At 41.6% G+C, this 12,926-nt stretch overlaps 1 protein-coding gene across 2 annotated transcripts in view; it reads left to right on the plus strand.

The window, feature by feature from the left end:
• Nucleotides 1-12,926, plus strand: part of Ppp2r5a (protein phosphatase 2 regulatory subunit B'alpha) — a 42,002-nt gene that overhangs the window by 18,104 nt on the left and 10,972 nt on the right. For both annotated transcript variants that reach the window (XM_027418681.2, XM_027418680.2), the window contains exons 2-3: nt 4,967-5,163; nt 8,618-8,719. In XM_027418681.2, the coding sequence (XP_027274482.1) occupies nt 4,967-5,163; nt 8,618-8,719 (299 nt within the window). The remainder of the gene's footprint in view (nt 1-4,966; nt 5,164-8,617; nt 8,720-12,926) is intronic.

Genomic DNA, 12,926 nt, shown 5'->3' on the forward strand with positions numbered 1-12,926 from the left:
CTGAGGGCAATCAGATAGGTGTTGGGTACATGGAACAGTGAAGTACAAGAGGCAGCTCTTGCCTCCTTAACTGTCCAGAGCAGCGGTTCCCAACCTTCCTAAAGCCGTGCCCCTTTACTACAGTTCTCTTGGTGCGGTGGACCCCCCCCAAGTTATTTTCATCACTACCTCATAACTAATTTTGCTACTGCTGTGAATTGTAATGTAAATATCTGTTTTTGATGATGTTAGGTGACCCCTGTGAACCGGTCATTCAGCCCCAAAGGGATTTTGACCCACAGGCCTCTGAGAACCTCTGGTCTAGATGAATGTTTAGGTTCTTTAGGTCAGCTTTTCAGGTTCTCAAAACATTGTGCCAAGATTTTGATCCAAATTAAATTATTTGAGTAGACTCATTGATGAAGATACTGAATATGTTGTAATCTATCTCCATTTATTTGATGACAGTGTTAGGACCTCTCTCTCTCTCTCTCTCTCTCTCTCTCTCTCTCTCTCTCTCTCTCTCTCTCTCTCTCTTTTTTCTTTTGGCTTTTTGAGACAGTGCCTCTCTACATAGCCCTGGCTATCCTGGAACTCACTATGTAGCACAGACTGGCCTCAAGTTCACAGAGATCAGCCTGCTTCTGACTTCTGAGTGCTGGGACCAAAAGGTGTGCACCACGCCCAGCTGTGTCTTGATTTTCTTTACAAAGGTCTTGCTTGTCTTTTGTTACCTCTTAGATTTCCTTTCTGTTGAAACCTGATTGCCATATATGAGGACGCTTAGACCACGGAGTTAGGTCACACCACAGTTTAGAGCTAACTGGCCTGCCTCAGGATGCACCTTTGTGGGGACATTGGGTGCTCCGTGGATAGCACCGTTCCCTTTGTATCGTGACTAATTTCCTTCATCACTAGGCCTGCCCAGTGTGGGATCTTGTAGGGATGAAGTCTCGTGTCTCATACATGTAGTAGTAGGTGCTCTGCGTCTGCACTCCAGCCGCTGATACTGTAGTGTTGTTTTACATATCGTAGGATGATGTGGGGAGCACTTCTTGCTTTACAACTGAGGACCTATCCACAGTGCAATAATATAACGCTGTTACACGCAGGACCCTCTGATTGGTTCACTTGCATAACTCTAGTTGTGACCCATCAGCACGATACTCCTACCCAGTTGGTTCCATTCCATAGTTTGAAAAACAGTACTGGCACTCTCGGGAGGCAGAGGCCAGTGGATCTCTGTGAGTTTGAGACCAGCTGGTCTACAAGAGCTAGTTTCAGGACAGGCTCCAAAGCCACAGGGAAACCCTGTCTCGAAAAAAAACTTAAAAAAGAAAAGAAAGAAAAATAGCACTGTAGGACAATATTTCTTACAGTATGAGCTAGGTACATCTTCAGGTTGGGTGTGAAAAGTTCAGGGAGCATGTAACAGGGCTTTGGGGAGTTGTTGACAGTATGCTAATGAATCCCCAAAGAGGAAACCTCTTTTCCTCAGAGCTGTCTCTTTCCTACCTGCTTGTCACAGTGACTTTTATTTTTAACAGTCTTTTGTGAAATATAGTTTTAGTCATAATAAAATGGAAAAGTTACATGCATTTTAAAAACTCATATTCTGGCTGGGGATGGTGTGGTGCATCCTTTAATTCCAGAACTTAAGAGCCAGAGGGAGGTATCTCTGAGTTCTAGGACAGCCAGAGCTATACAGAAAAGTTTTGAAAAAAAAAAAAAGGCGGGCTGGAGAGCTGGCTCTCCAGAGGTTAAGAGCATTGACTGCTCTTCCAGAGGTCCTGAGTTCAAGTCCCAGCAACCACATGGTGGCTCACAGCCATCTGTGATGAGATCTGGTGCCCCCTTCTGGTGTGCAGGCGAACATAGATGCAGAATTCTATATACATAATTAATAAATATTTTTTTTTAAAAAGGCCTTAGTTCTGAGGATGTTACTGAAAAATAGTACAGTTGGGTAGTGCAGACCATTATGTAATATACTTCCCTGAACAACATTAAAAACCTTAAGGCATTGAAATTGTTAAATGTGCTGTACATATAGTAGTTCTCAATTGCTCATTGGTAAATACTTGGGGAGATCAAGTATTTATTAGGAAACTCTCCTCGTCTCTGTGACAGAAATACCTGACAGAAACCATTCAAGGGAGGAAGTGTTAGTTGTGGCTCATGGTTCCAGAGAGTGGCAGTCTGTCAGCCAGGATGGCACAGCCTTGGGAGCACCTGGCTGCAGATGCTCATTTGCATCAGGTCAGGCAGGAAGCAGAGAATACAGGCCAGAGCCACAAGTGCTAAAACTTTGAAAAGCCCAGCCCTAGTCACCTACCTCTGCCATCTAGGCCCCAGATTCCAAAGGCTCCACAGCCCCAGAAACAACACCAGCAGCTATGGACCACATGAGCCTGAGGGGGGGGGACAGTTGAGACTCAAGCCTGTTGTTTTAAATATTCTTCCTTTATACAGTCACGTTCATTTATATGTTTTCAAAGAGATTACTATCCATCAGTGTGTTTGTTTTCTGATTGCATTGACAAAAGATACCTGATAAAGGAGGAAGTTGTTTTATTATTTATGTAAGCTGTATGCTCTTGGGCAGAACATTATTGTGGCAGAAGTGGCATAACCCTAGTGATCCATTTCTTCCAGGTAGACCCACCTGACTGGCAACCAAGGGTTCACCTTGTGGGTGAACAAAACTCTAAGTAGCTTAGGATAATTAAATTCGGAATGACTGAGCAAATGGGAATAGTCTGTATCTTAGGATATGAGTGATACGAATACTTGAGGTTTCATGAAGCTGCCCAGCATCACGAGAGGGTCTTGTACCATGTGTCTCCAGCGTTGGGGAAGGGATTGGAATTGAAATCAGTTTCTTCTGAATGCAAACCATTTTCCTACCACTTTCTTACTGTATTGTAGCATCAAGGCATGGGTTTACTGTTGATGTTGAGAAAGGTCGCAATGTGTAACCAGGCTGGCCCCTCACTCTTAGAAATTCTCCTGCCTCTGTCTCCAGGATTAAATGAGTGAGCCACTATGCCTGGCTAAGGTTTTGAATGGTTTCACATGTGAGAGTGGAGAGGTGAGCTACCAGGACTCGCTGAGAGAGATGATGATGTGTAAAAGTGGGTACAGCTGGAAGTTGTGTTCATGTCAGCGCCGAGGAGGAGAAAAAGCTCAGGAAATGTTTTAAGACTGTTAGAACTGCGTCAGCCTCTGAAGGTGCCGTCTGTCATCTTCAGACCATTGTAATGGGATCTAATTACATTAAAGATGCAATACCAGGGCGGGAACGTTGCTCAGTAGTAGGACTCTTGCCTAGCGTGGGTGATGTTTGTGTTCAGTTCCCAGTCCCACAAACACACAAGAGACTAAGTTGTAATACAGATACATTGTCTACTTTAGAAAAGATAAATCTGTATTTGAATGATATGGGTGTGTTTGAAAAGTGAGTAACTGAGAGAACTATGGGGATTTTTCTGTGAGTTGAGAAAGGGTTCTTAGAAATGATTTCATCTTCTCAAGTGGCTATCTGTAATACGTATTCCGGAAAGCTTACCATTGTTAGTTTACAGAATCTTGTGGCTTTCTAAACTAATGAACTTGGTACCAGTGCTAGGAAATGTCATTTGTTAATGAAATACGAACCATTCGACTTTAAGAGCCAAAAACTCCAAAAGATTTAAGAAAAAGGCCATTCAGATGCGGTTGACTTAGTGGAGATGGATCAGGTTCTGAACATGTGGTGTTACAGGCTCAGTGAAAGATCCAGACTCAAAAAACAAGGAAGAACTTGATTGAGAAAGGCATGTGAGGTCAACCTTTGGCCCCTACATGTACTCTCAAACACACACATACACACCCACACATGGGGACATACAGTGTAGATACCTGTGGTGATATTTTAATGTTTTTGAAGATCTTTTTCATACCTTTATATAAAACAGGTGCTGGTTTTGGTTGGAAAAATGTTATATGTTATGAAACTAAATATCAGGTTTTATGTATATGATCTTGGAAATGTAATCTCAGTAGTTCAAGAGACTTAGGTAAGCTACTGGAAGGTTCCTGTTGACAGATTTGAAGGTCTAGAGTTTAAAGGTTGTAATTTTTTATGCTAAGAACAAAAAAACGTAATATATTTGTTAGGATTGATGTAAAGTACCTTGTTTCTGTAACAAGCAAAAGGCAGATATCTATTACGTGCTTTTATGGGCCAGGCTCTATGCTGGGCATTAGAGGGGAGAAGGGAACAGTAGGCGTGAGGTAACACTTGGCTCCTGCTCTGGGGGACATCGTAGATTAGGATAATTGAAAATAACAGATACAATTGCCATATGATACAGAAAGTACTGCAGCAGAGATACAGGCCTAAAATACTTGAGAAGAGGTGGATTAACCCGCCTGTTTAGTTTCAGTTCTATTAGGAAAATCCTTATGAAGGACTTAGGCCAAAATGGAACCAGGGGGTGGAGTCTCCAAGACAGTAATGTGGGGAGATGGGCATTCTGAGAAAAGAGCATGTGCTCCCAGGAGCCTCCAGGCCTGTGGTTTCACTGGGGTGGTGAGGCATGGTGATTTGGGATAGGCAGCTGCTCTTTGATACAATACAGAGGATCTTACAATAGTATTGATTCTTTTTAACTTTCAAGCAGCTTAGATAATAATCAGAAATGAGTAATTAGTTACGAAAACTATCATGTTCTGACTGAAATCTAGGTGTGGGGTGATGAGCATCTAAAGTATTTGAGGTGATCCCAAGAAAGGTGTGTGTGAATCAGTAATATTCAGTGATTGGTTGTGGGCAGCAAGAACTGCCAGTGTAAATCCCCACATGATAGGATTATAGATGCATAAATTTACCTCAATCACTTAGAGGACTGTGCGATGCAAATACCTTCTACAAAGTTAAATTTAAAAAACACAAAAGTCATGTTAAGGTTGATTTATTCAGAGCCTTTCCCTTTTCTGTTTATAGATGTTACTTCAAATGAACAACAAGAGCTTTTCTGCCAGAAGCTACAGCAGTGCTGTGTACTGTTTGATTTCATGGACTCTGTTTCAGACTTGAAGAGCAAAGAAATTAAAAGAGCAACGTTGAATGAACTGGTTGAGTATGTTTCAACTAATCGTGGTGTAATTGTTGAATCAGCGTATTCTGATATAGTAAAAATGGTAAGCCTCTAGATTTCTACCCCTCAGAGTATGTAAGCTCAAGGATCTGAGGTGTATGTACAGTAACTATCGCACCCAGAAGGATGTTCTCAGAAACCCCATTGGGTTTGGTGTGGTGGTGCACGCCATTAATCCCAGCACTTGGAAGGCAGAGGCAGGTGGGTCTCTGAGTTCCAGGACAGCCTGGTCTACAGAGCGAGTGCCAGGACAGCCAGGGCTGCACAGTGAGATTCTGTTTCAAAGGAAAAAGCCCATTTGAAATGTTATCCATTCCTTGGTGTGGCCATTGATTATAGAAGTCAGAGAGATTAGTAGTTCCAGTGCTCTTGGACACCATATTGGATAGTTCAGTTCTTGAACTTAGATGTAGGTTCAAGAATAAAGTTCTTGCTGGGTGTTGGTGGTGCACTCCTTTAATCCCAGCTCTCGGGAGGCAGAGGCAGGCGGATCTCGAGGCTAGCCTGGTCTCCAGAGCAAGTGCCAGGATAGGCTCCAAAGCTACACAGAGAAACCCTGTCTCGAAAAAAAAAAAAAAAAAAGTTCTTGTATAGGACTACTAGAGTTCGGTTCCCAACACCCATATCTGCAGTTACTATTTGTATGTAACTCCATCTCCAGGAGGGTGCTTCTGGCCTCTGGCATCTGCACTGAGGTATACATATCTGCAAATGCACACATGCTTGTAACTAAAACTAATATCTTTAAAATATATATACTCGTTTATCCAGATGACAGATGATGTCTGAGCAGTGGCTAAGGGAGTCAGGATTAGAAGAAATTCTATATAGGACGTTTTCATGTTTTTGTAGATTATAACATTTTGATGATCACCCACAAACCTTTAAAGAGTTAAATAGGCATCTCAGAGTGGAAGTCAGAAACCTGAAGCACAGGCTTGAACACTGGTGTGATTCCCTAAGTGGGAAACCAACCATCAAATCCACACAAGTGAAATAAAAGTACTGGCTGTGGTTTCCTTTACTTTATGTGTATAAGGCACTCTTGAAACAAATGAACTTCATGCTTAGATGCCATGGGTTCCTCATTATAGGCAGATACAGTTGAGTAAGCCAAAATCCAGGACTCGTCTTGCTCCAGGCATTTTAGGGAAGGAATACTCAGCTCAGTAGATAAATTGTGGAATCTCTCATGTTTGTCTTTTTTGTTTTTTAAGGTTGATGCTATTAGTAGTTTAATAATGCTTGAACCTCCTTCAGCAGTGGAAATTGTTTCAGGGTTTGTAACTGGCTTTTGTCCCATACTAATGAAATGTAAAACTTGTGGGGACATAATTTAAACTGCATCAGACAGAAGAACAACCTAATACGTGTTCTGGGAGAAAAATAAAATAGGTAGTAGAAAAGACAGACTTGGCTTTAATAAACTAGCTGGGCTTTCTTTTTATCACAGTTGAAGTCCTGTCAAAGGAACTTAGGAATTGGTGTTATATTTTTAAGAACAGAAATTAATGCTTTAGTGTTTTTTGTTTTGTTTTGTTTTTTAAGATTGGCTATAGAAAGAACATTAACCAGAATAAAACTAGCTTCCTAAACTCCCATTGCTAGTAAAGGGGTATGTAAGTATTGATGAACTTTCTATTTTTATGTATTTACTTGTTTGGTTGGTTGACTGGTTTTTTCGTTTGTTTTTTGGGACAGGATTTCTCATTTCTCAGTGTAGCACACTGGCTGGCTGTCTTTGAACTCACAAACATCCACCTGCTTCTGCCTCCCAAGTGCTGGGATTAAAGGTGTGCACCACCATGCCTGGCTGAACTTCCTATTTTATTTTGTTATTAAAAAATTCAAGAGTAAAGGTTATTTTTCTTCTGTTAACTGATTTCAAGTGGTTTTTATTGAGGAATCGTGAAATTCCAATGGAAGATACTTTATAAAGTTGAGAGACACTAAAAATACTCAAATATTTGTCAGATTGTCCATAATTTTCTGTATATTATCCTGGGATTTACTCTCTGACCTCAAGTGAAAAGACATGTACATTTCATTGTTTTTGTTGTCTAATTCTGGTGCTAGTTTCTAGGTAAGAGTTGGGCCACCTGATCATCAACCGTGGCCCTTTAACATGTTCCTGAGTATTTGTTACAGGTTATTTTATTGGTGGCTTCAGGTTAACTTTTGATTTTACTGATGACAGTCATGTGACTTCCTGCTATTTGTGAAATTGATGCCCATCAGACTATTAGTGGTTTACCTTTAAATTTGGTTTTGAGAGCTGGGTGTGGTGGCTCATGACTTTAATCCCAACACTCAGGAGGCAGAGGCAGGTGATCTCTGAGTTTGAGGCCAGCCTGGTCTAAAGAGAGAGTGCCAGGTCAGCCACGGCCACACAGAGAAACTCTGTCTCCAGTAAAATAAACAACAAAAAATGGTTTTGAGTTGTAACTTGGGAAGTTCTAGATAGTTGCCACCTGGCTGTTAGGTTATGGTAATGGTGCAGACAGGTATTTGACTGTCCTGGGTGCTGCTTTATAAGAATAGTTGGAGAGTTACCTGTACATTGCTTGGGTTACCCTCTTGCCCCAGGTGGTTTACTTCAAATAGTCCTCCCTTCAACTATAGTCCTCCCCTCACTGTAGGCCTCCCCTTTGTTATCATTATTATCATCATCACTATTTTGGTTTTTTGAGACAGGGTTTCTCCTTGTAACCGCTTTAGCTGTCCTAGACCAGGCTGGCCTTGAAGTCACAGAGATCCACCAGTCTCTGCCTCCTGCGTTCTGGAATGAAAGGCGTGCACCACCATTGCCCATTTAACTCTCTCATTGTAATCATATCCTGTCACCATAGTTACACCTGCCACACTGCAGTCATTCCCTCACTGTATAGTCTGTCCACACTGTAGTTATATCCTGACACTGTAGTCATCCCCACATTAGCTCTGTCTTAAATGGTTACTAAACTGAGGTCTATTCTTCTTTCTTAAAAGAAATGAGGCTGGATGTGGTGGAGCACACCTTTAATCCCAGCACTCAGGAGACAGAGGCAGGCAGATCTCTGTGAGTTTGAGGCCAGCCTGGTCTACAGAGCAAGTTCCAAAAACAAAAAGAATTGTGGGCTGGAACCACAGTGTAGTCGTTGCTGGAGAAAAAGGACGTGTGTGGTTCCCTAGGTCCTGGCGATACTGAGGAGACAAAGGAGGGAATTTTAAATACTATATTTCACTGACTCTAAAATGAATCACAGAGCACTTCCTTGTTTTAGAGTAGTTTGTGTTTTTAAAGTCTCAAATCTCAAAAGTATTAAAATACAGAGAGTTAAACTGTCATTCAGGTTTTATAACTGTAATAGCAGGGAGGGTGTTCCTGTTATAGGTACAGAACATGGCTGGGATAGAATATGGAAGGAGTTGTAGATTGATCCAGAATGTTTTGTTTTTCACTGTTAAAAATTCAGTTATACAGCAAAGAACATGAATCCAAATTTAATTTCTTCCAGATTAGTGCTAATATCTTCCGTACGCTTCCTCCAAGTGATAATCCAGATTTTGATCCAGAAGAGGACGAACCCACACTGGAGGCCTCTTGGCCTCACATACAGGTATGGGCTACATGTTTCTGTTAATAATGTTTACATTCAATATTCTGCTGGTTTATTTAAAATACTTGACTTTTAAAATGTCCATGTTGTCATGGCCTGCAGTGTTAGCCCCTGGGAGGCTTGAGACAGGAAGATCATTCGTTCAAGACCAACTTGAACCTCGTAGTAAGAACCTGTCTCCAAAAACTAAAAATGTGGGTGTTGCAGTGGGTGAGGGTGCACACATGCTGTCAAGCCTGCTGACTGGGTGCAGTCCTAGAGCCCACATGGTGGAATGAGAGAACAGACCCCTGCCAGGTGTGCTCTAACCTCGAGATGGAAGGTGTGACGTGCACCCCTCCCCCCCCAAAAAACATGTTACATTTTTAAAATACCAAAATAATTTAGTTTGAATACATTTCTTAACATTATTTTGTTTTCTATAAGTAATGTTTTGTGACAGGCTTTCTGTGTAGCCCTGGCTGGAGTGGAACTCACTGTGTAGACCAGGCTTACCTGGAACTCACAGAGATCTGCCTGCTGAGTGGTGGGATTAAAGGCATGCCACTGTGCCTAGCTAAAAGTAATTTTTTTCATTGTCATAAAATACACCTATGTTAAGATAAAATGTTACTTAGAGACATTTTCAGTTCATCCCGAGTACTGTGCTAGTGCTGTTGCTGTCTGGGTCCAGAGCGTTCCTCAGCACAGGTGGACCCAGTATCCTCATCAGTAGTCAGCTCTCTGTGTCACATCTTCATAGCTCATAGCAAACATTAAAACAAATTCTGTTTTCTGCCAGAAGATACACTTAACCTAGTTGGATATTTCATATACACAGAATCATCATGTGTGGCTTTTCATGTCTGGATTCTTTTACTTAGTATAGTATTTTCAAGGTTTATCTATGTTGTAGCATAAGTCACTGCTATTTATTTATTTACTTATTTATTATGTACACAGTGTTCTGTCTGCTTGTATGCTTGCATGCCAGAAGAGGGCATTAGATCTTATTATAGATGGTTGTGAACCACCATGTGGTTGCTGGGAATTGAACTCAGGACCTCTGGAAAGTGCAGCCAGTGCTCTTAACCTCTGAGCCATCTCTCCAGACCCAAGTCACTGCTTTTTATGGCTGAATAATACTCAAGTTTATGGATGTATAGTTTGTAAAAATCCATTTATCAGTTATTAGATGTTAAAGTTCTTTTACTTTTTTGGCTGTGTCTTAGTTAGGGTTTCTATTGCTGTGAAGAGACACCATGACCATGGCAACTCTTATAAGGGAAAACGCTTAATTGAGGTGATGGCTTAGCGTTTCAGAGGTTCAGTCCATTGTCGTCATGGTGGGACATGGCGGTATGTATGCAGGAGACATGGTGCTAGAGAGATAGCTGAGAGTTCTGTATCTTGCAGGCAACAGGAAGTAGACTCTGTCACACTGAGCATAGCTTGAGAGACCTCTAAGCTTGTCCCCACAGTGACACACTTCCTCCAACAAGGCCACACCCACTCTAACAAAGCCACACCTCCTAAGAGTGCCACTCCCTTAGGAGCTTATGGGGACCAATTACATTTCAAACTACCACAGGCTGTTGTTACAACTAGGGCTGCTAATACATTCATATCTAAGTTTTATTTAAGCACTTACTTCCTGTAAGATATGATGTTTGTTTTTTATCCATTTAAAATATTTTCTAATTTCCCACATGATTTTATTTCACTGTTTAGAGAATATGCATTGTATGATCTTAGTTCTTACAGAGTTAGTTGATGGCAGTGTACAATATATCCTAGAGAACATTGTGTGTTTATACTTGTCAAGGGTGTGTGTGCTGCTGGGCCTAGTTGGTTTATAATGTCAGGTCTGTTACCTTACTGATCTGTTGTGTTTATTGAAAGAAAGGTAATGAATCTCTACATGTTAAATTGTCTTGGCATTTCTGAGTTTTTGCTTTGTGTGTTTTGGGACCTGGTTGACAGGTGCATATAAGCTTATGTTTGTAACTGCATCTTTCTTGTGGGTGGACCTTATCATTTGTCCATATTTTGAAGTTAGGTTGTCTGATGTTGTATAGCCGTTCCAACTTTAAGCTACTGTTTACATGACTTATATTCTCCATCCTTTTTGTTTTAACCTCTTTGTCTTTGACTCTAAAGTGTGTCTCTTACAATAGCATTTAGTTGGAGGTGCTATATATCTGCTGCTGTTTTGAGGTAAGTTTCTCTCTTACGTTCCTTCTGGCCTGGAACTTACAGAGATCTGCCTGCTTCTGCCTTCCATACCTGGCTCCTAAATTATTTTTTAGTAGAATTGAGCACAAGTTCATCTGGAATTTTCTGCCATACTTGGTATAAATTTAGTAATGGAGGGTTTTTAAAGCATGAAATTCTCATTAGCTGGTGTTACTCTTTTTTATTATGTATAGTTTATAGAGTCTTTGGAAGAGACTTTTAGTTTTTGAAATTTTAAAAGCAAAGACAGATTTTCCATCAGGATATTTTTTATGGACTCATAGAAATTAACACAAGAAATTCAGCCAAGTAAACAATGTGTTTCCATTTTTCACTGGTATAATTTGAGGCTCCATTTAAATTCCCTGAGAGAAAATAGTTAACATTTTAGAAGATGGTAATTGTTCTCAAGATACTATTTCTATGACTGGTAACTTTCTGTGCTTTCACTTAGCAGAGCAGATGGGACGGGCATGGTGACTCCCACCTTTAATCCCAGCACTCTTGAGTTCGAGGCCAGCCTAGTCTACAGATAAGATATGTAGAGTAGCTCTGGGGACAGCTTCATTTCACAGAAGCATGGTCTACTGTGACATTTTGAAGACTGTCAGCTCTGTAGGCCAGTTGTTTCTCCCACCTGTGTGTGCTTTAAATAACCGTTTTCATCTCCTCGGTACTGCTAAGTCAGCGCCAAACAGCAGTCACTTCATGTGCAGTGTTGTCAGGGATTAGAAAGTAGGGGTCTGGAAAGATGGCTCAGCAGTTAAGAGTGGACACTGGCTGCCTAGGTTTGAGCCGCAGCACAGACATCACAACTGACAGCTGTCTGTAACTCCAGTTCCAGGGAGATGTGATGCCCTCTCCTGACCTCTTGAGCACTACATACCATGGTACACAGACAGACCTGGCTAGAGAGATGCCTCAGTGGTTAAGAGCATTGCTGTTCTTCCATAGGACCCAGGATCAATTCCCAGCACCCACATGGCAGCTCACAACTGTCTGTGGCTCCAATGCCCTCATACAGACATGCAGGCGAAATACCCACACACATAAAACAATGATACGATTAAGAAAGAAGCCATATACAACTTATGAACAGCATAGTGTCCAACAGTATATTGGTTTAGGAATCTGGGGCTTGATGTCATGTACGTCTCCTGAGGGATACGCTCTTTCCCTGAAAAGTTATTTGGTGGAGTGCTTAAGCAAGTGGGTGGTTGGGATCTGCGTACCCTGCCCTGCGTCATCCCCATCTCGACACACACATTGACACTATTATAAAAGCCCTCTGCCTATATTCTCCAGATCAAAGTGAATCTGAAGCTCAAGCTGCATATCTTCCACCAGTAGGGCCGTCTGTCAGATGTTCCCCTCAGTCAGTCTGTGCCTGGTAACTTTTGTGTGTTCCTCTTAGCTTTTTGCTCACCTGACTACTCAGGTTAGTTGGATGAGCTTCTTGAACTGCACAGTGCTTATTCTTGCTCACACTGTTTGTAGCCCACCCAGTGCCCAGTATGAAAACAGGTACCAAACAACCTGTACTGTCAGCAAAGCTCAACAGTTTAATTTGTCACATCATCCAGGCTGTGTTTTAGCATGTTTGTGCTCCAAAGCAAAATTTATTATGGGGTTTTGTTTGTTTTTCAATGCAGGGTTTCTCTGTGTCAGCCTGGATGTCCTGGAACTCAGTCCATAGACCAGGCTGGGCTTGAACTCACAGAGATCCATTTGTCTCTGACTCCTGAGTGCTTGCGCTACCACCCAGCTATGATTAAAAATAAGAGACTCTAGCCACACTTTCTCCATATGCTGCTGTAATTTTGACTTGCAGTCACAGTGCTGTCAAAAGTGCAGGTCACATGGTGCTTCTTGGTATCAGGCTCGCCCACCTGTCGGCTTTATTTGCTCTGCTGTACAGACCTTCCTCTCTCAGGCTCTGGCTTGTACAGTTTGGTCTGTTCTCCAAGTGTACTGCTTTCCATTTTAATTTGCT

This window comes from Cricetulus griseus, chromosome 5 (genome assembly GCF_003668045.3).
Source record: "Cricetulus griseus strain 17A/GY chromosome 5, alternate assembly CriGri-PICRH-1.0, whole genome shotgun sequence".
Lineage (NCBI taxonomy): Eukaryota > Metazoa > Chordata > Mammalia > Rodentia > Cricetidae > Cricetulus > Cricetulus griseus.